Raw genomic sequence first — 24,942 nt, forward strand, 5'->3', positions numbered from 1 at the left:
TGGAAACAAAACATGAACACTTTTCTAAAAGGAAGTTTGCTCAGTTCACAATTTTTTACAGTTGTTTTACTTTTTGTCAAAAATTAAAAAAAAAGACATTTTTTCAAACCGAGAACCTGGGTTAAGTTGGTCCACCTTTTGCGGGTCACGTTAAACCGGATAAAACTACCCCAAATAATTTAAAAACTTTTTTATTCTCTTAAATCTCAATAATTATAACAATATTCTAAGCATGTGTATATTATATTCATTGCAATGTTTTAAGTGTTACATTCATTTCATGTTACACATTTCTTGAAATAATAATTTTAAAAAAAATTAGGGGAAAAAAAGCAAAGGTATGCTTTATAATTATTCAATAAATATTTTACTAAATTAATTTGATCGAAATATTTATTTCATATCTGCAATTTTTTACTATTTATATTTTCAAACATTTTTCTAAATTGTTGCAGACAATTGTTTTCAAAGAATAAAATATGTAATACATGCTGTAATAAAGTTCCTGAATTAAACTTAAAATTTTGACAAACAAGCATTCTACACAGAAACAAAATAAAACAAATAATTGATTGAAATAAGAAAAGGGTAAGCTTTTTATTAGGAGTATCTAATTTCACTTTCTATATTTAATTTTAGAGCACAAAGGTATACTAACTTAAAGATGTCAATTTTATTGTACTTCTTTGAAATATATGCTGTTAGTTTGAAAGGATTCTTTTCTTTTTGAAATTGTTTCATGCAATGCAATAAGAAAAAAATAGCTCTTTCCCCAGCAAATATTGATGTAACTGCATAAAAGTGACGTATGACTTGTTCTTCCAGAACCCAGTGTCTGCTTAGGAAGTAGCACTTTTATATTCCCAGACATCATTTAACACACCTTTTGTTAACTTTAATCTGCATTAATTTTCTCATGAATATTTAATAATTAATTTTTCTTTTGATCATTAAAAAATAATTGGTACTAATGGTGAATGCTTATTGCTGCTTTTAATAAAAGATGGTTTACCAATTAAAATTTATGTTTTTCATTTTACACACAAAATAAAATAAAACAGTTACAGTATTGGATAATATTTATCATTAAAATTATAACAAAAGTTGCTTGCCTAATGTGGTCCAATGTTGCGCACCTCATGTTTGGGGCATGCTAGTCCATTTTACAAGATTTCATAAAAAAGTAATACAAAAAAAGTTAATTGATTCGACACTTACGAAAAAATCTGAGATGATGCGAAATGTTTAGAGAAATTTATTGTAGAAAATAGAATTGCTCATTAAACATTGTGATGAGATAAAATATAAACAGTAGAAATAGAGTAGCAGACTAATGTGTCCCAGCTCTCTCCCTAAAATATGCTGCATATACATGCATACCTAACTGCATCACCACACTCAATCAACGGATCAGTTTCTTCATTAGTTCCATCATTCATCTTTTCATTATTTCTTCTGGGTTCCTACTCCAAAATGGAAATCAAATTTTGCACTTTAAAGCACTCATTTTTTTATCCACTCTTAAAGCATCATAACTAGGGTGTTATCCTCAAATTCTTGATAAGTCTAAAAATTTTCATTTATGTATTATGAATATTTGTGCTTGGTTCCTGGAGATCCCAGTAACAAATGAGCAAGTGTATAATATAAATTTCAATAAACTAAATGAAATAACTAGGACTGGAGCATGAAGGTGTATTACACGCAAAATGTAAAATTTAAACTTAACGCATAAAAGCAGTAAGTCTGCAGTTATCAAAATTACTATTCAATCAAACAAAAACAGAAAAATTGGGAATTTTTTTCTTAGCAATTAAAAATATATGATCAGATTTGAAGTGAAAACAAAAGGACTGAGAAAAAAGGGGGAGGGAATACTTTTTATAAATATTTAACAAATATTAATTTTGAAACAAAACCAACTTAAAACATCTGCAAAGTGGGCAGTTTTCCTTAGTAATTAAGTGAAATTTTCTATTTCACTTAAAGAAATAAGCAATGGCTTTGAAATTAAAAAGAGAGATATGATTGAGAAAAAACATTTTTTTTAAAGGTCTTTTGAGGATTTAATTGAAAAAAAAAGAGAGAGAGAGAGAGAAGAAAACACCATGAGAAAGTATTCAAGAATTTTAATGCAAAATTTAGCATTTTAAAGGGGCCTTTATAACAAGTCCCTGAAATAAACCACTTTAAAGCATTTTCAAGGACTTGTGAAACCCTGTTTCTTTAATATATCCTTTTTTTTTGCACTAAAGTATGGACTAAATACAATGTAAACTTACCCTTGAAAAGTGTCTGAGCCTGTGATGTTTAACTAACTGCTCATGTAAATTTGCCATGCACAACGGAAATTTCATACTTTCACATGATAAATTGGTAATGTTGATGGGCCTCAATTTTGATTGTGAAATGGAAGAAGAGTTCATCGGCTGATAAAACCATCTCTAAAATAAAACAGAATAAATGACATTGCAAAATTTGTAAGCCAAATAAGTAAAATAAACTGGAAAAGAGGGGGGAGGGAAGAGAAAAACATTTACTTAAAATAAACACATAAAATAAACTGCAGGTCATTGTGCACTTGAGAGCATTTTTGACAGCTATAGCCAACTATATGCAAATTGTTTTTCATTTCTCATAAAGGATCCGGCAACATAATTTTTTTAATTTCAAAATAAGATATTTTTTTTCTTTTAAAATTAATGAGCAGTAGTGTATTATACATTGATAATTATGAGATAAGGGATTAAGAAATTTTAGATGTTTGTATAATATGCAAATAATTAAAAGATTCATAAATGTGTCAGAAAAAACTGTATAATATCTCTCAGTGATGTATGTGGTAAGTATTTTAAAGCATTGTTCTAAGGGGCTGTGGAGTCAGAGTCAGAATGATTTTGGGGTGTTGGAGTCAGAGTCGTTGGAAAACATGCTGACTCTGACTCCGGGATTCCTTTTCCTCTAATTTTCACCGACTCTCCTCACATTAAAAAAAGAAACAAAACAAAAACCAAAAAAAAAAAAAAAAAGACTACAATTTGGTTTGATTTATGTTTGAGGACCCACTAATAAGAAAATAACTGCCATTAGCAACTAGCTAGCATCTTTATTAACAAACTTTCACTTTCTGTAATAGCTGCTTTCGCGGACCCACTTGTTTTCTTGTTTTTATAACTTTCTTTAATAGCAACTGTCAGCAAAGGTTTTGTTTCAAATACTTTGTAAGTAGAAGCAGTTTTTTAATCAGAAGTAATCACTTTCAAATTGTATTCTTTTTACTTTGATCTCAGTTATAAAATAGTAAATGAAATGTATAGCACTAAAGCACTTATACAAAAGATTTAATAAATTCTTGAAAAATTTTTTGAGCAATCACGATTGCTTATTGCTTTTATTTGACTGTTTTTTGATGTCCTATGATTTTATTTTTCCCCTGCCACCCTCTGCAGTATCACCGTCGACCGGCTTCTCACAGCGCTGTTCCTCTAGCGAAAACCTGCTAATCTAGCGAAAACGGTCTCCAGGTTTTGTCAATATCCTACACTTACACGCATACATACACGCACCTACAAACACACACACATATATACGTATATACACCTACACACACACACAAACACATACATACTCACATACACACAACTATCGACACACTCATGCCTGCACACAGATACAAACACACATGCCTAAACACTAGAGTTGCAAGGAGAGGAAAAAACCGGATTTATTCCCGGGAATTTTGGGAAGGGAATTTTCACATAATTTAAAGAAAAGAAAACTTTGTTCAGGTTTAACTTATTCCCTGCACGATATGAAAGTTTTAATGCTTTTAACTGTGTTGTAAATTTAAGTTACCTAACATTTTTTCTAGAAAAAATATACCAAATAAACTGTTTAACTACCCTCAAATGACACTTTTTATATAGTTTGCAATTACATATTTAACCGATATAATATTGAATATTTTTTTCAACACTCCTAATCTGTAATTAACCATATAAAATGATTTATTTGTATAATCAGCACTGTTTAATATTTTCATTGATATAAGACATATCATTTCACGTAAGCAAGGGTTGCTTACATAAGTATTTCTGAACATCAACCAATGATTTGAATTTCTTTCAAAGAAAAAATAAATAAATAAATAAAAACAAGCATATTTTTAGTTTTAATTCAATTTGAATTTTAAATCGCTCATTTTATACTGAGAACATAAACGATTTTTTAGCAGTGGGGAATATCATCTGAAAAAAGCTTACATATTGAGCCCAGAATCAACGTGGAAAAACATAGTTTGTTTACTTCCAAAATTCCCAATGTTCCCCAAAGTTCCGGGTTTATTCCCGAAAATTCCCGTAGCTCCAAAACTAAGGGTTTTTTGCATCTCTACTAAACACACATACACATACCCCCCCCCCCACAAACACACATACCCCCCCCCCCCCCCCCCCACACAAAAACGTACACGCCTACATACACGCATACACTTGTGATTGCGAAAAACGTAATTTGAATTCAAGATAACAAAATTCAAATATTTTTTTTTTTTTTAATCTAAAGACCATTCTATAAACTTGGCTCTCATTAATAGGTAGGAAATAAAATCAGTATATGATTTCTTAATACAATGCTCAATAGAAGTGAATCATAAAAATCTTCATACTAAGGTTAATTCTAAAGCAGCCAAATTTAAATTCAAAATTGAGAGAAGAAGAAATATATGTATAGTTTCAAAGCTATTCGTACAAAGCTTTATACTGCCACAGTTTATGTATAATTTGCTCCTGATGCATATGTACCCATACCCATTCTCACCCAGCAACATAGTACCCTATTTTCATTAAAATTTTGTAGAGGAAATATAATTTAAGATTTATTGGGGGAAAACTTCAAAACTAAAGTGCTTATACTTTATATAAAATCTTAAATTAACTTGGGGTATCACCCCTCTCCTATGGATGTCACTAGAGGGTTTTGCAAGAAAGCTTCTTTCTCTTAAGTTACAGCTTTCAAATATTCAATTCACATGATTTGATCAATATTGATTTGTTAAACATTAAAAGGAGAGCACAAATTAATCTTTTCCCATTTTTTCAAAAAATGGGGTTTTTGAGTCCTTTCACTTTAAAAATTTCAATTATTGGAAAATTTGGCTTTCCAATCGAATTTCCAACGTTGTACGTACCTTAAGGGGATATCACACGAGAGAAATTACGGGACATCGTAACCGCAATAGGAACAGTCAACTCTATCTGGAACTGGTTTTTCAGACGTGAAGTTGCTTACAGGGTTACTGCCGGTTGCGCGGACGGTTGCTCGATTTGTTCACAATGGGGGCTACCATTTTTTAGCTTACATCCATGTGCTTGCGCTTGTTCATCGCTTTTCGTGAATTCCGCATTTGGTTATCACGCTGCGTCGCGTTAATTCGACACTTATGGATGAAATTAGTAATCAAATACTTAACGCAGCTCTTGCAGCTTTAATTGTACGTGGATTTGAGAAAAGATGGCAAAAAAAAAAAAAAAAAAAAAAAAAGAGGGAAACGATCAAGGCAATGATTTTAGAGCTAGAGCATCAATTATTATTTCATGCAGTCACTGAAGCTCCTCCTGTTAAATTCATATTTGAGTTTTAACATTAATTTGTAGAACTTATGGTGAAAATTTCAGAAAAACAGAAAACTTTTATTACTATTAATTGAATGTTTGATTTAAAGTGATACTCTTGTTACATTTAAAGAAGACATACAGAATATATGACTTCTCTAGGCTTATTTTTTCCCATAACTACTAAATTAAATCTTAATTTTAGATAGGAATTATTAGTCACTTATTGACAGGTAAGAAGAAATTTTAATTCTAACAAATTATACCTAAATTCATAGCTAAAAACAAACATGAAAAATTAAAAAAAAAAAAAAAGCCAGCAAACTCTGATCAATAGTAGGACTCGACCGATACATCGGCGCCGATGGTTCAACAATTTAGCCATCGGCATCGGCGGCCGATGCTAACTTGCGGGAAACATCGGCCCATCGGCCTTAAAAACATGGAAAAGCCGATGGAATTGGCCGATGTTTTTGAAAAAAAAAAGGACCTTTGTTGTTTTACTTTTTAATACAAAGTATAGGGAGTTATTGTTTTCAAATAAAATTGTTTACTTAAATTTCAGTATGAATTTCTAATTTAGTCACCCCTGAAAGAGTTTTTAATAGTGCATTCAGGTACCAAACAAGTTAATTATTGCGTTGCTTCTTGCGGCTGAATGTACGTATGTATCTCTCATAAGTCATAACTCAAAAATGGTAAGCTGTAGAGGGCTCAATTTTCGCATGTGGGATGTGCGCACGTTCCAGTTGTGCACTTCCCTTTTTGTTTTCGAGCGTGTGTTCTAAGAAGCCTATTAACTGATTTTTTGTGACTATTAAGTACTTATTTCAATGAAAGACTAATATAGCGTCTCAGACTGACGATCATTTGGTGATATATTGCAGAATTGGAGACTATGGAAACAAATATGAGATGGCGAAACCGTTTTTTTTTTTTTCATTTTGTTAGATTCCCATTGAAAAAAAAAAATTATAAAACATAAATTACAAACTTCATAACAAAACATTAAGAAAATCTTGACTATAGTTCAACACGAGTTAGTATTAAATTTAACACTAAAGAGCGCCAAAGGCACTGTCCGCAGTGTTTTTTAATTGATTTAGTATGGAGTACAAACACAAATATGTATTAACAGAAATATTTACAAATTAATTTTACACAAGTAGTAAAAATTTTACACAGAACAATTATTGGACTGTTTGACTCCAGAGAAAAAAAAAACAACCGACGGTAATTTTTTATTTTTCGATATTTGTAATATGAACCACAGTAATGCAGTCTTTTCTGTATCACTTCGGCGGAGCTACAAGTTTGGAGCCCAATGAAATACATTTTGGGGCCTTATTTCCCTATCAAAGAAGTTGTAAAACATTTATCATAAGTATTTTTGTAACTCCTACGGTGCCCCTATGGTTATGGGGCCTCTCGCGTAATTGCAACATTTGCTATATTTTAAATCCGCCATTGCATGTCAAACAAACTCGGGTGCAAGTTTTAAAAGGGTTTTTCTGCTCAACGTTTATGATTATTTTGAACTCGATTTTTTGCGACTATTTTTTGTATTTCCGAGAACACTTGCGTGCCCCTCCTCCTACTCCCTCAATTTCTGAAATTAAACTCTAGTTGTGCTTCTGATTTGTTTAAAACTAACACCATTCATAAAATTAGAGATTTTTTTTTTTAAGCTTTATCTATTGTTAAGGAAGAATTTAGAGCATTAATGCAAGAAATGGATTAAAGACGTTTTGAGTGGTGACATAATTTGGAAAACAAAGGGACTTTTGAATTTTTTCTTCGGAAGTGCTGAAGTAGATTCAGAAACTCCTCCGAGGTGTTGGTGATAGCGGTTCTGTACTAAAAAAATTAAGCCGAAGTCAGGGGCCGAAGTTTAACTTTGCGAGTTACGCCTCCCCCCCCCCATAACTCAGCGTCGTCGTTTCAAGCATTTCTTAAATATTTAGCGATTGTTTATTTTGGACAAGAAATGTCATTTTGCGTATTTCTTATACTTGTTTCACCTATATTTTGTAATACGAAATCTTTTTTGCATCATTAATAGCGATCGATTTTTTTCTGTTATAAGTAACTATTTTTATGTATTTATATAAAATCAATGAATAAGTTATTTTCGTTTTCATCATATGTTTAATAATATGTATAGAAAAGTTTCAAGGATTTTTTACTATGCAATTTTTTAAATTTCAGAAAATTATCGTTAAATTGAAAAATTTAATTTGAACTTGTTTGTAGTGCTTCATAAAAGATTAAACAATCAAATTGTTCAATATTACGTGTGCAAACATCAGATCAAGTAGTATATGTATTCAGTTATTAGCTTGGTGTAAATATTGAGTTTGTTTATTGTAGCTGCGTTTTAAGAACCTCGCTTTTTTCATGGCTGTTTCTTTTTTCCGCAAAATTTATGTCACTGTTATACATTTTATGAAAAATGCAAACTTTTCTATCCATAAATTTTAAATAAGTATAAAAATATTCCTATTATGATTTAATATTGTAATTTATCTGTTACCTGTTTTGTTTAATTTGATGACTTAAAAAATGTCTACGTGCAATCTTTCCACTTTAATTGCGTAATTTGTTGACGGTTTCATAGTTTTATTCTTATTTTTTTTGAATGATTAAACAACATAATTTAATGTTTTTTAACTTTGTTTAGTTTACCTAAATCCATACATTATTACAATATTACTGAAAACTTAGTTATATGTTCAATTAAAAAAAAATCAATAGGTTATTAAACAGTGTCTTTGTTTTTCCTTCTTTTTTTGGCTGTTGTTCTTTGTCTTCCATCATACAGCAGTCAAAAAAGGAGAAGCATAAATACACCCTATACAGATTGTACGTAGTACGATCCAAAAGTTCGGGGGACAAGCTGTACAAAACCTTACCCAGAATAGTTCATATTACCGAAGCACATCTACCTTCAAAAGCAGGGCTGCGGAGTCGGAAGGAATATGGCCGACTCCGACCCCGACTCCTGGATTTTGAAACGCCCGACTCCGGACTTTAATTTTTTTTTAATTGCATTTTTTCAACTCCCTCTCTCCCTTCAGGGGAAGGGGGAAAACCTCTAAACAGAGATTGAAATATGAATTCCTTTTTATGAAAATTTCGCATTTCGTTCGCCCATGACGCTTACAACGTTAGAAATTCAATTTAAAAATCAAATTTTCCAATAGTTACGAGTTGAAAAGTGAGATGACTTAAAAATCCCTTTTAAAAAATTGAAAAGGATTACCTATAATTTGCAACCTCCCCCCCCCCCTTGCCTTTAATGTCTAACAAATAGATATTAATCAAATCGTGTGCTTTTAATATTTGAAAGCTGTAACTTGAGAGAAAAAAAGCTTTTTTTTCTAAATCCAAGTTCTTGAGAGGGGGTGGTTTGCCCGGGTGACGCCCATCTGGTAGATGACACCCAAAGTTAATTGTTAATTTCGGAGTTTATAAAAAATATAAATACTTTAATTCTGAAAATTTTCGCCAATATATTTTAAATTATATTTCATCAATAAAATTTCAACGAAAATATTGCTCATATACATCAGGAGCTAATTTTACACAAAATGCGGCGGTACACAAATTTGTACGAACAGCTTTGACTATACCTATATTTCTTCTTCGCTAAATCTTTAATTTAAATTTTATTGGCTGGTTCAGAATTAACCTTAATATGAAGATTTTAAGATTAACTGCAATTATAGTGTGTTGTAATCAAGAAATCATTTACACTTATTTTGTTCCATACTTTTTAGTGAGAACCAAGCTTATAGAAATAGTCTTAATAAAGAAAAAAACATGAAATTATTTCATCGAATCTTTTGGAATCGTGCTTTCGCTTCAGAACTTTTTTGAATTTGCCGATCACTCTTAAAAATTTCAACCTTAGCTACGGGGTTTGACTTACTATTTTGTTTCTTTTCTATTACTATTTTAAAACTGTGATCGAACAAAACACTATATTTCTATTTTTATTTGAAAGTGATTACTTGAAAATGTTAGGAAACAAAACCGTTTGCTGACAGTTGCTATTAGTTAAATTAAAAAGCAAGCAAACTACGGGACGGCTACAGAAAGTTCGGAAAGCACTTAAGCTGACTGATTGCCATAATGGCAGCTATTTTCTCATTAGTATCTTCTTATACGTGTAATCGAACCAATTGGTAGTCAGTTTTTAAAAAATGCAAGGAGTCAGTGAAAAGGAAAGAAAAAAAGAAGCCCGGAGTCGGAGTCCGCATGTTTTTTAACAACTCCGACTCCTTTAACTCAAAATAAGTCCGACTCCGACTCCACAGCCCTGTTGAAAAGGTCATCTTGAGGGACTATGTACTTTTGCCAGTGTTCATATAACTTTTGGAAACACTCCTGTAAGCCATTTTTCACTACCTACTGTGATGCAGCTTTATCTTCTCCTGACGGAAGAAAGCGGCGTCCATGCAAATGTTTTTTTGCTGGGAACAGGTAAAAGTCACACGGAGCTAAGTCCGACGAAACGTTATGTTATTTGTTTGTCATATCAGAGTATTGACCAATCGAACCGTGCATCCTCAACATGAAAGTCGCCTTCTTCCCCACGGTGAAGTTAAAGCAGCAGCGCAAGAGGACTTACAGGTGGTTGCGATAAATGTCTTCCAGGAGTCCTTCTAAAAGCTATACGAACGTTGGTAGAAGTGCATAGTCATTCAAGGTGACTATTTTGTAGATAGATGTACTTCGGTAATGTGAACTATTCACGGTAAATTTTTATTCAACTTGTCCTCGAACTTTTGGATCATACTACGTATGTATGAGTTTTCAACTTACTATTTCATAACGTTTTTGAGTGACGTAACTTTACGCGCATGAAGACATCACAAGAGAATTTGCGATAATTAACTTAGGAGGCGTTCAAAATGGATATTTCGGTCATCTATATGTTCTTAGGTACATATGCATGTACATATGCGCCGAAAAAAACTTAAAAATTGGATGATCGTAAAATAAAAATTTAAGGTCGAAATCTGTTTTTTTTTTGGGGGGGGGGGGATTACAATTACATATTTGCAGAAAGGAAGTAAAGTGAAATGAATCAATGATCCTTTAAATCCCTGACAATCTTATTAATTTATTTCTGTTAGATTTTTTTTTTTGCCATCGGCCAACAGCATCGGCCATCGGCCATTTGGAGGAAAACAATCGGCCATCGGCCATCTTTGAACAATCGGCCAGCAATCGGCATCGGCCCATCGGCCAAAAAATGCCATCGGTCGAGCCCTAATCAATAGGCCTTTCATAATTATTTTTTTAAACTTCGAGTTCATAAATATATTGGAGATGTGCTAACACTTTAACTTACACAAATATAACGCCACTAGATACATATTGCACACAGGAAAATCTGTGGCCGAGTTTATTAAAATAGTTCCAGACATTTAAAAATAAAGTGATGCTTTAAAAAAATGTAATGAAACGATGATGCACATTTATACAAGCTATACAAGCATTTATAATACAAATAAGCTTAATACTGAGCAAATTAACACTGCATTGAATATTAGTACGTCTCAATCAATATTTCAAATGTTAATAAAAATAACTTTATCATTTAATAATGCCAAACATAATTTTTGACATCTCAACAAAATATTACAATGTGCGTATCATTTTAAAAAAATTCTTTGTATTATCATATTCTTTGATTTTCAGAGGGATTATTTTTCTTGACTGGAATAGAATACATGTGTTACTACACAGTCAAAATATTACTAAATAGGTGGAGCTAAAAGTAGAGTAAATATTTCACCATTTCACTTTGCCTCACATTCTCCTACATTTTAAGTATTTTCAAATGGTACATACTGTATGTACCCATCAGTTTGAATTAAAAAAGAAAAGTACAGCTTCAATGCTATGATTTTTAAAAAGGAATTTTCACGTAACTTTTTCAAGGAAAAAATTTACTGTAATTGTTCAAGTATCAGAATGGGGTGGTTTCCTCCAGTCAAAAGTAGTACTTCTATCACTGAAATTGATAGAATAAGCAAAAAACAAAACAAAAAAAAAACTTGGACCCAAAAATACCTTCATTTTCCCAACCGTTATTTTTAAATTAATTTTTTAAATGTCCGATTTTTCAAACAAGGCGTGGTCTTGATGACGTCACAAATACATGCGAGTAAAGATGCAAATTAAATATTTTGCTCTGTGAATGTCAGCACGAATGGCTTTTCATTATTCATGACGTCACATGACAGAAATGTAAACAATGAAAGCGCCACGACTTAAGTAATTTTTTAAAAATATTAAACAAAAACAAATTATTTAAAAAATGGGCAGATCCTATGTTTTTAAACATGCTCTTTCAGAAAAAAATACGTTTAAAATTTTGGAAACGACCCCATTGTAACATTTGTGCAAAACAATTTTCGAAAACCTAATGAAACGAAAAACACCAATATAAATTAAGAAATGCGTAAAATTCGCACTGATGTTAACTAACATATAAGTAGCAATTTAAATTCAAAATCAGATGCAAAACCAAAGATTAAATGTCGCTCATCTGTTTTTTAAAGTGTAACTGAAAATTTTTGAAACATAAAATAAATAGAACAATAAAAAGGAATCCCCACATTTCTGTCGCCACGATTGCAAATGTATTTTACAGTGACGCTGCCTGACGTCACGAAATCCCAGCGCCCTGATTGGTTCCTTCGTAACTTGCCCAGAATTAAAGGCAATTTTTTTCTAGCGGAGGAAAAAGTTTGCCCCTATACAAGCAACTGCGAATTTCCATAGCACATGAGAATTTTGGAGCAATCGTTTGTGGAAGTGAGTAGAAAAACCAGTTCCGGATAGCGTTACGGTTGCTATTGCGGTTGCGATGTCCTGTAATTTCTCTCGTGTGATATCCCCTTTAAGTTTGCAATAAAACATGACCCGAAAACTTTATAAAAAGGAACTAATATTTCAATCACTGTAAAAGGTTTTTTTTCCCCTTCTCATGAGGAGAAAAAATGAATTAAAAAAAAGAAAAAAGCCGGAGTCAGAGTTAAGAGAGTCGGACGTTCTAAAATCCAAGAGTTAGAGTCAGAGTGGCCCTTTTCCCCCAGACTCTGCAGTCCTGGTAATTCTACAACCCAAATTCAAAATAATAAACTCCTGTTTGTGAAAATTACAACACCATAAAGGAAGCATCATAGTTGAATGAAATTTAATACACAGTTGAGTGGTAATGGTACAAATAAATGATTACATTTTCAAACCAAACAAACAATAAAAAGAGATAGAAATTAGTATTTTGTGTGGCCACCACACACCCCAATAAGAGCTGCTACACGACTCGGCATGGAGTGAAACAAAGTTTGAATACCTGCCTGTGGAAGAGTATTCCATATTGTTTGTATGAGGAAGCAAAGTTCGTCTGCTGAAGCAACAGGACGAGGATCACGAGCGAGACGCTGCCGTATGAAATCTCACACATGTTCAATCGGTGACATATCTGGGGAATATGCAGGCCAAGGAAGAAGCTGTACCTGCTGCGAATCAAGGTAGGATATGACAGTCCTGGCGACATGTGGACAGGCATTATCCTTCTGGAATAGAGCCCCTGGCAATCCTTGCAGGAAAGGAATAGCTTGGGAATGTAAAACTTCGTTTATGTATCGGGTACTGATCAAATTGCCCACATTTCATAGCAATTGTGATTGTCCATGATATGCTATGGCACCCCAGACCATAACTCGGGTGTTCGTCCACTGTGGCGTTCGATAATGCACTCCGGAATGTGCCGTTCACCGGCATAGCGCATGATACGAATTCAGCCACCATGGTGTCACAAATTGAAGCGGGATTCGTCAGAAAAGACGATCTGCTGCCAATCAGCTTGCAAGCTCCTATGCACATTGGCCCATTGTAGCCGCAGGCGGCGATGGTTTTGCGTGAGAGGAATCCTATATAAAGGAATCCTTGCGCGCAGCCCACGCTGCAGCAGACGTCTCTGAATTGATGAAGCACACAATGAAACACCTGCAGTCGTTGATCACTGTGGTGCCAATTGTCTAGAAGAAGCTGTGCGGTCCGTCAGCGCCAAACTGTTGACCCCCAGGACAAGGACCTTGCCTTCTTCCCCTTAAATGCGGAACTGGTCAAGACAACAGTATAATCACTTTGCCAACTGCAAGCTTATAACGGTTTTCATCTTTCGATTAGAATGATTAACTAAGCACAGAAAATTCAGTATTGCAGACTTCCTACCCTTGTCATGTTATGAACTCAGGGGTCAATCCAGGTTTTATTTTTTTGGGTCCCCATTTTGTAAAAAAGTAAAATAATTTTGTTGATTTTCTTTATTTTTGTGAAAAAGAAATTATCATGAATTCCCCCCCCCCCTCCTTTTTTCCTGGAAAAACGTTATGTCAGGTAAAAATTTAAATACATATAAGTTAAAATGTTTAATGTATACAGTGTTTTTTTTCCTCAGAAAAATATGAATTATTCACTACAAGCAAGAGACATAAATGCATAGCTACTAAGCGATCGAAATTGTTTGGTTGAATATATTGAACAATACTGTCAAATTAAAAATAAACGAAAAAGAAAGCAAGAATTTTTGATTTTGAAAACCCTTCCCAGTAAATTTGTGGTTAAACATGATAGATCATTTTTGCATAAAATACAATGCTTTAGACATGTAGTTAAAGACTTATTTTAATAACTAATTTGGAAAATATAACTTGTTTTTAAAATAAATTTTCTGCAAAAACTTTTTGAAATGAAGCCAGTTACTTCTGAAAATGGAGTTTATTTACAAAGTATATACAGCTTATTTACTATTAGATTTTGCTACTGCAGTACTAAATAAAATGAAGCATTCTGTTGTATTAATTTCTAATTTAGGTGTTTGAATTTGGTTTTGAAATAGTAATTTTTAACATTTTAAATAAACTTACTAAGACATCTTGCCTCATTGATTTGATTCGAGGATCCTCTAACTCTTGCATGCAAACAGAAGATTGCATTTGTGTAAGTCCTTGAGTAAGAATTTCTTGAAAGTTTGATGAAAGAAGAATTCTGATTTTTTCTAATGGTATTCTAACATATCCCATGTGAAGGTAGCATGAACGCTCACTAACAAACTTCAAAGCTGCAGTAAAATGAACTGGAACATATAAAAAATTCAATAATCAATACAGAGTTATTGTCATCTATTTACATACTTCAATGAAGAGAGAACTATTTTCAATTTAGATTACTGATATAAGTTCATAATACACTCGGGAACATTGAAAATAGTACCCCAAGAAGGAAGCATTGGATTGAAGTGAAATTTAATGTACAGGATAATACATATGAGAGATACACTTGATCCCAAAATCGAGACAATTAAACAAATACAGGCTATGAAATGAGATAAATAGTGCTTCAAAAGTGCGTTGAACCCCCTTTTGTTGCAACATTGCCGCAATACGGTCCGACATTGAGCTAATTAAACGTCTGATGTTGTTCTGAGGCAGATGGACCCCCAAATTTTTAACAGCCACTTCTAAATCTTGCACAGAGTAGCACGGCGACATCTGGCGTTTCAGCTGATCCCATACATGCTCTAAAGGGAACAAGTCGGGGGAGCGGGCTGGTCATGGAAGATTCTCAAAAGGACAAAAAGAAGTCTTGAGCAACTCTAGATATATGCGAGCAAGCATTATCTTGCTGGTAAATTGCTCCTGGGAGGCCATTCATGAATGATCCTAGATGTGGTTGCAGAATGTCATTATCACAACGTTGGCCCATTAAGGTTCCACGTACCACAACTAGAGTGGACCAACTAACATAGGCTATAGCCACCCAGACCACTATGCCCGCTGTGCGGGCAGTGTCCACTGTCGCGAGTCTCTAACAGAACACTCCAATTAATTCACCTGGGCAGCAATACGGCTCGTTGACCAGCCTGCAATCTTCATGCCGATAATCAAACCTCTCTCGAATGCGCTTAAATGTGAGACAGGCTTTCTAACTCGTCTACCTGGCATCCTTCACTCATTAAGGGGGTTCCAACAATCTGGATGTAATCGTAGCATTTAAAATTAATAAATTTTACACTGGTTTATACAACACCTTTTTCCCGATTTCACCGATACTGTAGGGTAAACGGTTATGAGCATTGACACCAAACTTGAATCATTTGCATATCAGATGTCACTCTTCTTATAAGCAAAAATTTCGCGATTGTACCTTATTTCTTTCTTGGGGTGTTATTTCCAATGTTCCTGAGTGTATTAACAAAAAGACAAAGAGAGCACAAAATATGTTACAGTATGTTATTTTCCAAGGATAGGTACTTATTATTGATTTAAAACAAATTTGATCTTATACTAAATGTTTAAAATAAACAAAATACAACCTTAAAAAATGATACAGATTAATACAAATATTTCGTTTTAAATGTATGATTAAGTGAAACACCAAGAGTGCTTTAGTCGCATTGTAAAATATTACACTGAACCTATAGATCCCCCCCCCCCAGAAACACATATTTAAGAATTGATAAAAGAACTCAGGCACCAGGGTTTGTTAGATTTAGTTTAAGCTTAAATTAGCTTGATTTAAATCAATATTAAATTCATGATCTAAATCAAGTGCTTTTTTAAACAAAATCATTGATTAAAAAAGTTTATTTTATTTTTATAAATTAATTTTGAAATTTTGGAACTTGTCGCTCAAATTTAACTACACTGCATTATACAATTTTAACTTCAACTGGCAAAACTACACAGATCCCCTTTCCAATGTGCATAATAGATTTTCAGCCTCTTGAAATATTGCTTTTACTCCAAAATTACAGTTCAGAACAAAAAAAAAAAAAAAAAAAAAAAAAAATTGCAGTTTTTCTTATAAACCATGACTGATATAGTTAAGAAAAGTAAATGTTCAGCATATTATTTTACAATAAAAACATACATGATGATGGAAACCTTATCTTTAAGAAAAGCAAGCATAAAGCAAAATCAGATCTTTCTTACAAATTATAACGTATACATTAATCTTAAAAATTGATTGAATATTTAGGGAACTTATCCTAATCTTAACAGTAAGTTGAATGGATTCATCATTCAGTAAATTCAGCTGACGGTGTATTTCACAGATTCAACTATTGTATGAAATATATTATGTTTATAAATGTAAAGTAATTAGTATACACAAATTTTTGAGGATTTAAAAAAAATTTAAAAATATGATTTACATCAAAAAATTTTTTTTTAAATCAAAAATCCACAAATCCTGTCAGGAACTGAATATGACAAATTTAAAACACTTGTTCTGTACTGTGTTAAACACTTGTTTACTTGATAGATTGTAAACTTTTGTGTTTATTGTATAGATTGCTTTACGTGAAAAGTACAAATTTATGCACACCTCTCTTCATATCCAATAGTTTTAGTATTTAAGCGTGATCTTAAAAATATGGACAGAAAGATTTTACTAAGAAATTTTTAACATCATTCAAAATGTTCTTTTACAGGGTTGCAACTCAATTCTCGGGAGAAAAAACTCCCAGTATTTTTCTTGCAAGGGGCAAAATTAGGAAGAGGTCGAAAAGGCAAAGTCTTCCTCCCTCCCTCCCCTCCCCCCCAAAAAATCTAGAAAAAAATTAATACAGTTAGTTATTAGGTTTCAGTTTGCTCACATATAATTTTCAAACTTCCAGCTACCAAAAAAAAAAAAAAGAAAAAAAAAAGAAATAAATAACGATAGTGATAATAATAATTATAGATCAGGGATTTCCGAACTAGGGGCCGCAGGAAGAGATAGGGGTGCCACGAAGTGTCCATAGCAACAATATGTACATAAAACTAGACTAGGATGCCGTAAGGAAATTCTAATTCTTCAAAGGGTGCCGCGAACCATTAAAGTTTGAGAACCAGGCAATGGTGTCTAGAAGGGGTCAGGGGATCTGTACCCCTTACTCAAGAACAGAATGTGCCTAGGGAAAGTGAAGTTATTTTAACAAAGAGAAAAAATAATAATGTTATGAAAAAAGTCTGAATTCTTTCAAAAAGAAATCTTGAATTAAAAAATTTTTACAGAGGAAGTTTATCGCTAGCAAAACAAGTTACCCTCTCTTTCTCCCCGCCCCCCACTTTTTTTTCCCATTGTCAGTCTGAAAAAAAGGGTCTTCAAAATGTTTCTCGACTTAACTATCGTCCACTGCAAGAAATTTAAAATTAGTTTTAGCTGTTCGGTTGGCGTTTCTCAGACATCAATTTCAAACAATTTATAGAGGAGGGTCCCAGAAACATTATCCTTTCACCAAGGTTACTACCAAACATAGTTTGAAATTGTGCCTTTAAAATTTCAATTTTGAAAAATTCAGGAGGAAAGTCTCTAAATGCTCCTTATCTCTAAACATCTCCAAAGAAAACCTGAAATTGGGTTTTACCTTTCAGGGGATGATTCTCGAACTCTTCAAATACAAATACAAAAGTGACGACCAGCAACAGGCTTTGGGCCCAGCTAGACTGGTCCTAGTCAATTTACAATCCCCAGTGAATATCAATGGCCTTCTTAAAACTGTCTACTCCTTTGCTCATTACCACCTCTTCCGGTAAGCTGTTCCAAGGTTCCACTACCCTGCTAAAATAATAATTTTTCCTAATATCCATGTTAGTCTGAGATTTAAATAGCTTAAAACAATGACCCCTTGTCCTGTTTTCAGTGCTAAACTTTAGCCCCGTAACATCTTTCGTTTTAATAAATTTAAACAGCTGAATCAATGTCCCCTCGGTCTCTTCTTTGCTCAAGACTGTACATTTTTAGCCTTCTAAGCCTGGAATCATAATCTAAGTGGGAAAGTCCACTTATTAGCCATGTAGCCCGCCTTTGAACCCTTTCCAATACATTAATGTCTTTCTTAAGATAAGGAGACCAAAACTGAACAGCATACTCCAAATGGGGTCTTACCAAACTTCTATATAAGGGCAGAAGAACTTCTTTAGATTTATTTGAAATAGATCTATTGATAAACCCAAGCATCTTATTGGCTTTGTTGCTGGCAATGCTGCACTGTTGGCTAAACTTTAAATCCTGACTTAGTAGGACCCCCAGATCAGTAACTTTGACTGCCTGACAAATGACTGAACCTTGCAAATAATAACTTGTACACTTATTTCCATGCCCTAAATGTAGCACTTGACATTTCCCAACATTAACAGCCATACCCCATTTATCAGCCCACTCCGTAATATGATCTAGATCCTCTTGCAGCTGATTTGCTTGTTCTTAATTTTCTACAGTCCCCATAACTTTGACATCATCAGCAAAACAATTCATGTTCCCAGAAATATTTTTGTGAATATCGTTCATAAAGACAATGAACAAAACAGGCCCTAACACTGATCCTTGAGGAACCCCGCTTAAGACCTCACTCCAATTAGAATAATTTCCCCTTACAACTACTCTTTGTTTCCTGCAGGTCAGCCAATTTTTTACCCAAATGAAAGGTTAAAGTTACTTCTCGGATGCTATAAAACAAAACAGACAGAACTTGTCCGTTAGAGGGAAGTTTCAAGCCCGTAATTTGGTGTTTTACGACTCCTATTAAAAATCTCTCTTTTTTTTTAACTTCGCAACTCCAGTGCCATATGTTTCGTTCCCTATGGAACGACTATATTGCGCTCGCTGACCGGAATGTATTCGTACTGACACGTTTGACGGTTTGAAAATTGCCACGAATAAGCCCTCCCCCCTTCCCCAACATATGTTTTTTCTGTTTTCATTTGTTTTCTGTGTACTAATTACAGCTGTTTTAAGCTTTGCAAAGTATCGCGTCGCCGCAGCGTTCGCTTGCTTACGAATACACGTGCTATTTGCACGTTTAGGCCTTTAGGCGCAAGTCGGTACGGGTTACCGTGCTTCAAATTGCATGAAACTTTTTTTACAACGGTTTTGATGTAAAAGGAAAAAAATAAGAGGGTATGCGTTTAAAAAAAACGACTTTCATTTTTCTGGGACACCCTATTACACATGTACTTACGTATTGGGGATCTTACGGTATTAAAACGGAGACCAAAACTGAACAGCATACTCCAAATGAGGTCTTACCAAACTTCTATATAAGGGCAGAAGAACTTCTTTAGATTTATTTGAAATAGATCTATTGATAAACCCAAGCATCTTATTGGCTTTGTTGCTAGCAATGCTGCACTGTTGGCTAAACTTTAAATCCTGACTTATTAGGACCCCCAGATCAGTAACTTTGTCTGCCTGACTAATGACTGAACCTTGCAAATAATAACTTGTACACTTATTTCCATGCCCTAAATGTAACACTTGACATTTCCCAACATTAACAGCCATACCATAATTGGGAAGAAATCTGAACTGCTTTTGAAAAGAGCCTTAAAATAAAAAATTTGAAATTATGTGAAACAACCTCCTATTTCTTTCTCCCCCCCCCCCCGGCTCCATCCCCCCCCCCTTTTTTCTTAGTCGGTCTCAAAATAAGAATGTCTTCAAAATGTTACTTTGCAAGCCCCCTCTCCCAACCAAAACTATAAAAGAGCTTCTCAAACCTTGTTTTCAGGGCTTCAATTACGAAAAAATTTCAGACAAGGGTCCGACTGCTCCCATATGAAACATGGAAATGAAAAAAATACAATTTCGAAAAATTAAACGTGGAGAGCGTTTATATCTCTCCACCTAGTAGCACTGAATATCTCTTTAAAACTTCGTTTTTTAAAACGATTTCAAAATAGTTTTTGGGGAGAGCCCCCAGAACCGCCTTGCCCGCAACATCATTGAAGTTAATTTGAAACTGCGCTTGAAAAACTTCAATTTCGAAAAATTGGGTGGATTGGTGATGGATTTCGCTTTATTTTTCAAAAAAACCACTTGGGGTCAACTTCAAAAAGTCCCATTCTTTCATTACATTAATGTCAACAAATGTAGCATATATTGGGTTTTAATAGAAAGCATCCATAGAAATTTTCAAAACTGATACTAAAAATTTAACTTTTGGAACATTTTGGTGGTAAAGTAAAGCGAAATGGGGTTGGGGTTCCTTCAAGAGTATTTTCCGAAACTATAACCAATTTCAAGTTATATTTAGCTATATTAAGGGATTGAATGCTCCTTCTAGAAGTTTGTACAGCTAAAGGTTTAAAAAAGCAATTTTAGGTTGTCTTTAATGACGTTAAAGTGATGGGGAAGGTTCAGAACCAGAGGCTCTATCAGGAAGTTTTTCAATATGTAACTTTGGAAAACATAATCAGTCAGACCTTGATATAAGGTCACCCTGCATTATAAGGTCACATTCCTAGAGTCCCGACTCATTGAATAAGGATTCTGTGTTATGGATTATCAGATGTATGGTCAGGTCTCAAATACTGCCATCGCTTATAAGGTCATTTTTGTCTGACTTTCTTTGAGTGATTTCAATGCCACACTGATTCAGTTCCACGAATAATCCTTGGTACATGATATTTCATCGACAAAATGTCATCTGCCTAACGAATGTAAGGAAAACTTTTCCACGAAACCCTTTATCTGCTCAAATTCGAGGAAAAAGGCGTGTAGAGACACTGGAATGTTGTATAGAGAAGACGACTGGAGTAAGTAGGAGGGATCATTCACCCCCCTTAACACAGGCAAAAAGAAAGAGTTTTGTTTCCCCTGGCTGCTTACTGTTGGTCCCTATTCATACTTTGTGGATTGAGGGTGACAGCTTTTAGATAAGGGTCAAGGTCAATAGAGATGGCTTTTAGCAATGTATACAAATTTCGAAGACAGGTCTCCCATAGTGTCATGTGTCTGTCGTAAGCGCATGTCCATTTTCCATCAGAAAATCACTGGAAAATATCTTATTCCAGCCGTTTTTTCACTTGTATTAATTTCGGAATTAAAATTTTAACAAATAATTTCCTAATTTCTAACTAATTGCATTAATGTTAATTGAATCAATGCAATTACAACATCATAACTTAATCAAGTGATGTAGTTTCGAAATCATTATATTTTAGAATTTTTTTTTTGGTAAAAGTTTATGAACCGGTTATAAAGTCACTCCGCTTATAATGTCACATTCTCGAAGTCCTGAAGGGTGACCTCACATCGAGGTCCGACTGTATAGGCTACGTTTGGGTACATTAGTAGCGGAAACCTTTGGTGATTTACTTTAAAAAAATTCAGAATAGGAGTCTTTAACCCTAGCGTCAATGACCAGGTACCTGGGTACCTTTTGAAACATTTATCACAATTTTTACCGTTTCTAACTAAGTCTTGACAAAATTGCTTTTAATTCTTGTTATTTGCATGAAATTTAACTAAAGAAAGTTGTAACCGTGCTTTCAGATAATTTTTGGGGCAGAGTTTTTTAGCATTTAAAAGTTTTATACCTACATTCAATAACCAGATACCCGGGTACCCATTACCCTGCTCCTCAAAACACCCCTTCAAGATGCTTCTGACACCATTATTGATGATTCTCATGTAAAATGAGTCTGTGAATCAAAATATGACAGACCTTTACCCCCCTTTGATATTGTGCCCCCTAATTTTATTCAGCAGTTACATAGCAATTATTCATATTTGATGGGGAAAACAGCATTGTATTCAACAATAATATTCTTCTGAAGGGTTTGAGAAGTGTATAGTTCAAAAACATGAACATTTGTAACAAGTTGGGACACTCAAGCAAGTACCTCTCCCCTCCCCCTAAAACCGGGTGGTTAGAGCTTTGACCAGTAGTGGTTTTAACCATGGATAAAACTGGTTAAAACCAGCTTGGATAGAATCAATTTTGGCCATTGGACATGGATATAGAAAATAATAAAATTTAAAATCAAAATAAATGAGTACATAGTTAAAAGAAATATGAAACATCAATCCCATAATCAGTCACTATCCATTATTTAAGTAAACAGTTCATTTTACACCCTATGCAAGTAATAAATGACAGCATGTTCCAAAAGGTTAGTCACATCATAGTAGAATTATGTGATAATTTTTTTGAAAATACGTTTCAAACACTGTAAATAACACAATATGTACTTGTTTTATAATTTTATGCATACTTGTTTCATAGTTTAAATGCACACAAAATGAATTAAAAATTTACTCAAAGTATATTACTTATTTTCTAACGCATTGAATACCTCTTACAAGTTTTGTGAAGAATAGCTATTAGTTTATATTGCAGACTGTTTAGTATTCCTAATAAGCGAATGTCCTTTATTTTCTTTGTGAATAACTTAAAGAAAAGTTGCATTTAATCAATAAATCAGTTTTAAAAAGTATTTATGATAAATACACATTCTTTTTATTTTAATCATGCATTAAAATGTGCAATATTATGCATACAAACTGTATGTGTGTACACATTAGTGTGCTTTTATACAATACAGTTTCGGCTCTATGATGGTGGTTAAATCCAGGTTTGGCTGGTTTTTGCCAGTAGCATGGCCAAAATGGGTTTTGTCCAGCCAAAACTACAACCCTGCCCTAAAATTTCTAAAAAATCCTCAAAAACGACTTTTTTTTTAGATAAAGTTTTGTTTTATATTTTTTTAAAACTTATTTTTTGTTGTAAAACCAAAATATTGGACTAACTTCCCATGTCCGAAAAAAAAATTCACATTGTAAAAAAATAAAAATAAATAAGTACTTGAAAGCACATTGCATATTACATACGAGTCACAAAGCAGATCTTAGACGCAAAGAAACTTTCCACATTATTCACATTTATTCAAATTACATTTACAGATATAATTAAGAATTTAAATGAAATTAAGTATACTCATAATATGGATTTATGTATATTTATATTTTAGAGGGTACCTCACCCAATGTTTATCCCCCATTATTTAACTTCGTAGAATTTGATCAATTATGTCAAAACCAGGTTTCGTTTTATTATAAAACAAAATAATTGTTGCTTTTGGTTGCTCCAGAGTTGCTTTTGTTATGATGTGAAGTGGAAAGCAATATTACAACTTTTTTTCTTTTTGTTGATGTAGGAACATATTACAAATACAAAAGTGACGACCAGTAACAGGCTCTGGGCCCAGATAAACTGCTCCTAGTCAATTTACAATCCCCAGTGAAGATCAATAATCCTCTTAAAACTATCGACTCCCTTGCTCATTACCACCTCTTCCAGTAAGCTGTTCCAACGTTCCACTACCCTGCTATAGTAATAATTTTTCCTAATATCCATGTTAGCCTGAGATTTAAATAGCTTAAAACAATGACCCCTAGTCCTGTTTTAAGTGCTAAACTTCAGCCCAGTAACATCTATCATTCTAATTAATTTAAACAACTGAATCATGTCCCCTCGGTCTCTTCTTTGCTCAAGACTGTACATTTTTAGCCTTCTAAGCCTGGAGTCATATCCTAAATCAGAAAGTCCAATCATTAGCCTTGTAGCCCGCTTTTGAACCCTTTCCAATACATTAATATCTTTCTTAAGACAAGGAGACCAAAACTGAACAGCATATTCCAAATGAGGTCTTACCAAACTTCTATATAAGGGCAGAAGAACTTCTTTATATTGTTACACTGTCAGTGATACCACATTAGGAACTTCGTGTCTCTCGTTATATAGACAGTAATATTTAAGTTCAAATATATGGCTTGTCTTTTTTTTTTATAAGTATACCTACGATAGTCAAACGACATTACTTCACAGGTTGAACAAATGATAGTGAGGATATAAGTTACAAATAGTATTTTTGATGCCAGGGGCTACATGGATGAGCTTCGTGGACCCCACGTGGTCCGTAAGTTGAACCATCACTGATATAAATAAATAAAATACTACAAACTCACTATGAAATACCAAAGCGTATAACCTAATATATCCAGTATTACAAAAAAAAAAAAAAAAACTGGAGAAAAACATTTTTATTCTAACACACCATTCAGCGTGAAACATAAGCATACGAGGTGTGGCTAGAAAAAAACCGAACTGATGCTATAAAAAAATTTTATTTTCCATTATTTACAAATTGATGTTATCTCCTTTAATGTACTCTCCTCCTCGGTCTATACTACGCTCCATACAAATTTTCCACTGTTCATAGCAATGCTGCAGATCATTTTCGGTAAGTCCATACATTACTTCCGTCGCTTTTTCTTTTACTGCTTCAACACTCTCAAATCTAGTTCCTTTCAAAGCTGACTTGACTTTAGGGAAAAGAAAAAAATCACAGGGGCGGGGCCAAATCAGGCGAGTAGGATGGATGGTCTAAGATGGGAATGTTGTGATTGGCTAAAAACGTCTTCACTGACAACGCATTGTGAGCTGGGACATTGTCTTGGTGCAGGATCCATGTCTTTT

General features: G+C 33.6%; 1 protein-coding gene across 4 annotated transcripts in view; it reads right to left on the minus strand.

Annotated features, from left to right (window-relative positions):
• Positions 1–24,942, minus strand: part of LOC129218410 (DNA primase large subunit-like) — a 74,517-nt gene that overhangs the window by 43,740 nt on the left and 5,835 nt on the right. For 3 of the 4 annotated variants that reach the window (XM_054852665.1, XM_054852663.1, XM_054852662.1), the window contains 2 exons: positions 14,564–14,772; positions 2,283–2,444 (listed from right to left, as the gene is read on the minus strand). In XM_054852665.1, coding sequence (XP_054708640.1) covers positions 2,283–2,444; positions 14,564–14,719 — 318 coding nt within the window. In that variant the 5' untranslated portion in view covers positions 14,720–14,772. Of the gene's footprint in view, positions 1–1,325; positions 1,464–2,282; positions 2,445–14,563; positions 14,773–24,942 lie in introns of those variants that run through there. The other variant, XM_054852664.1, reaches the window with a different exon arrangement.

The sequence above is a fragment of the Uloborus diversus genome, chromosome 3, assembly GCF_026930045.1.
Source record: "Uloborus diversus isolate 005 chromosome 3, Udiv.v.3.1, whole genome shotgun sequence".
Classification (NCBI taxonomy): domain Eukaryota; kingdom Metazoa; phylum Arthropoda; class Arachnida; order Araneae; family Uloboridae; genus Uloborus; species Uloborus diversus.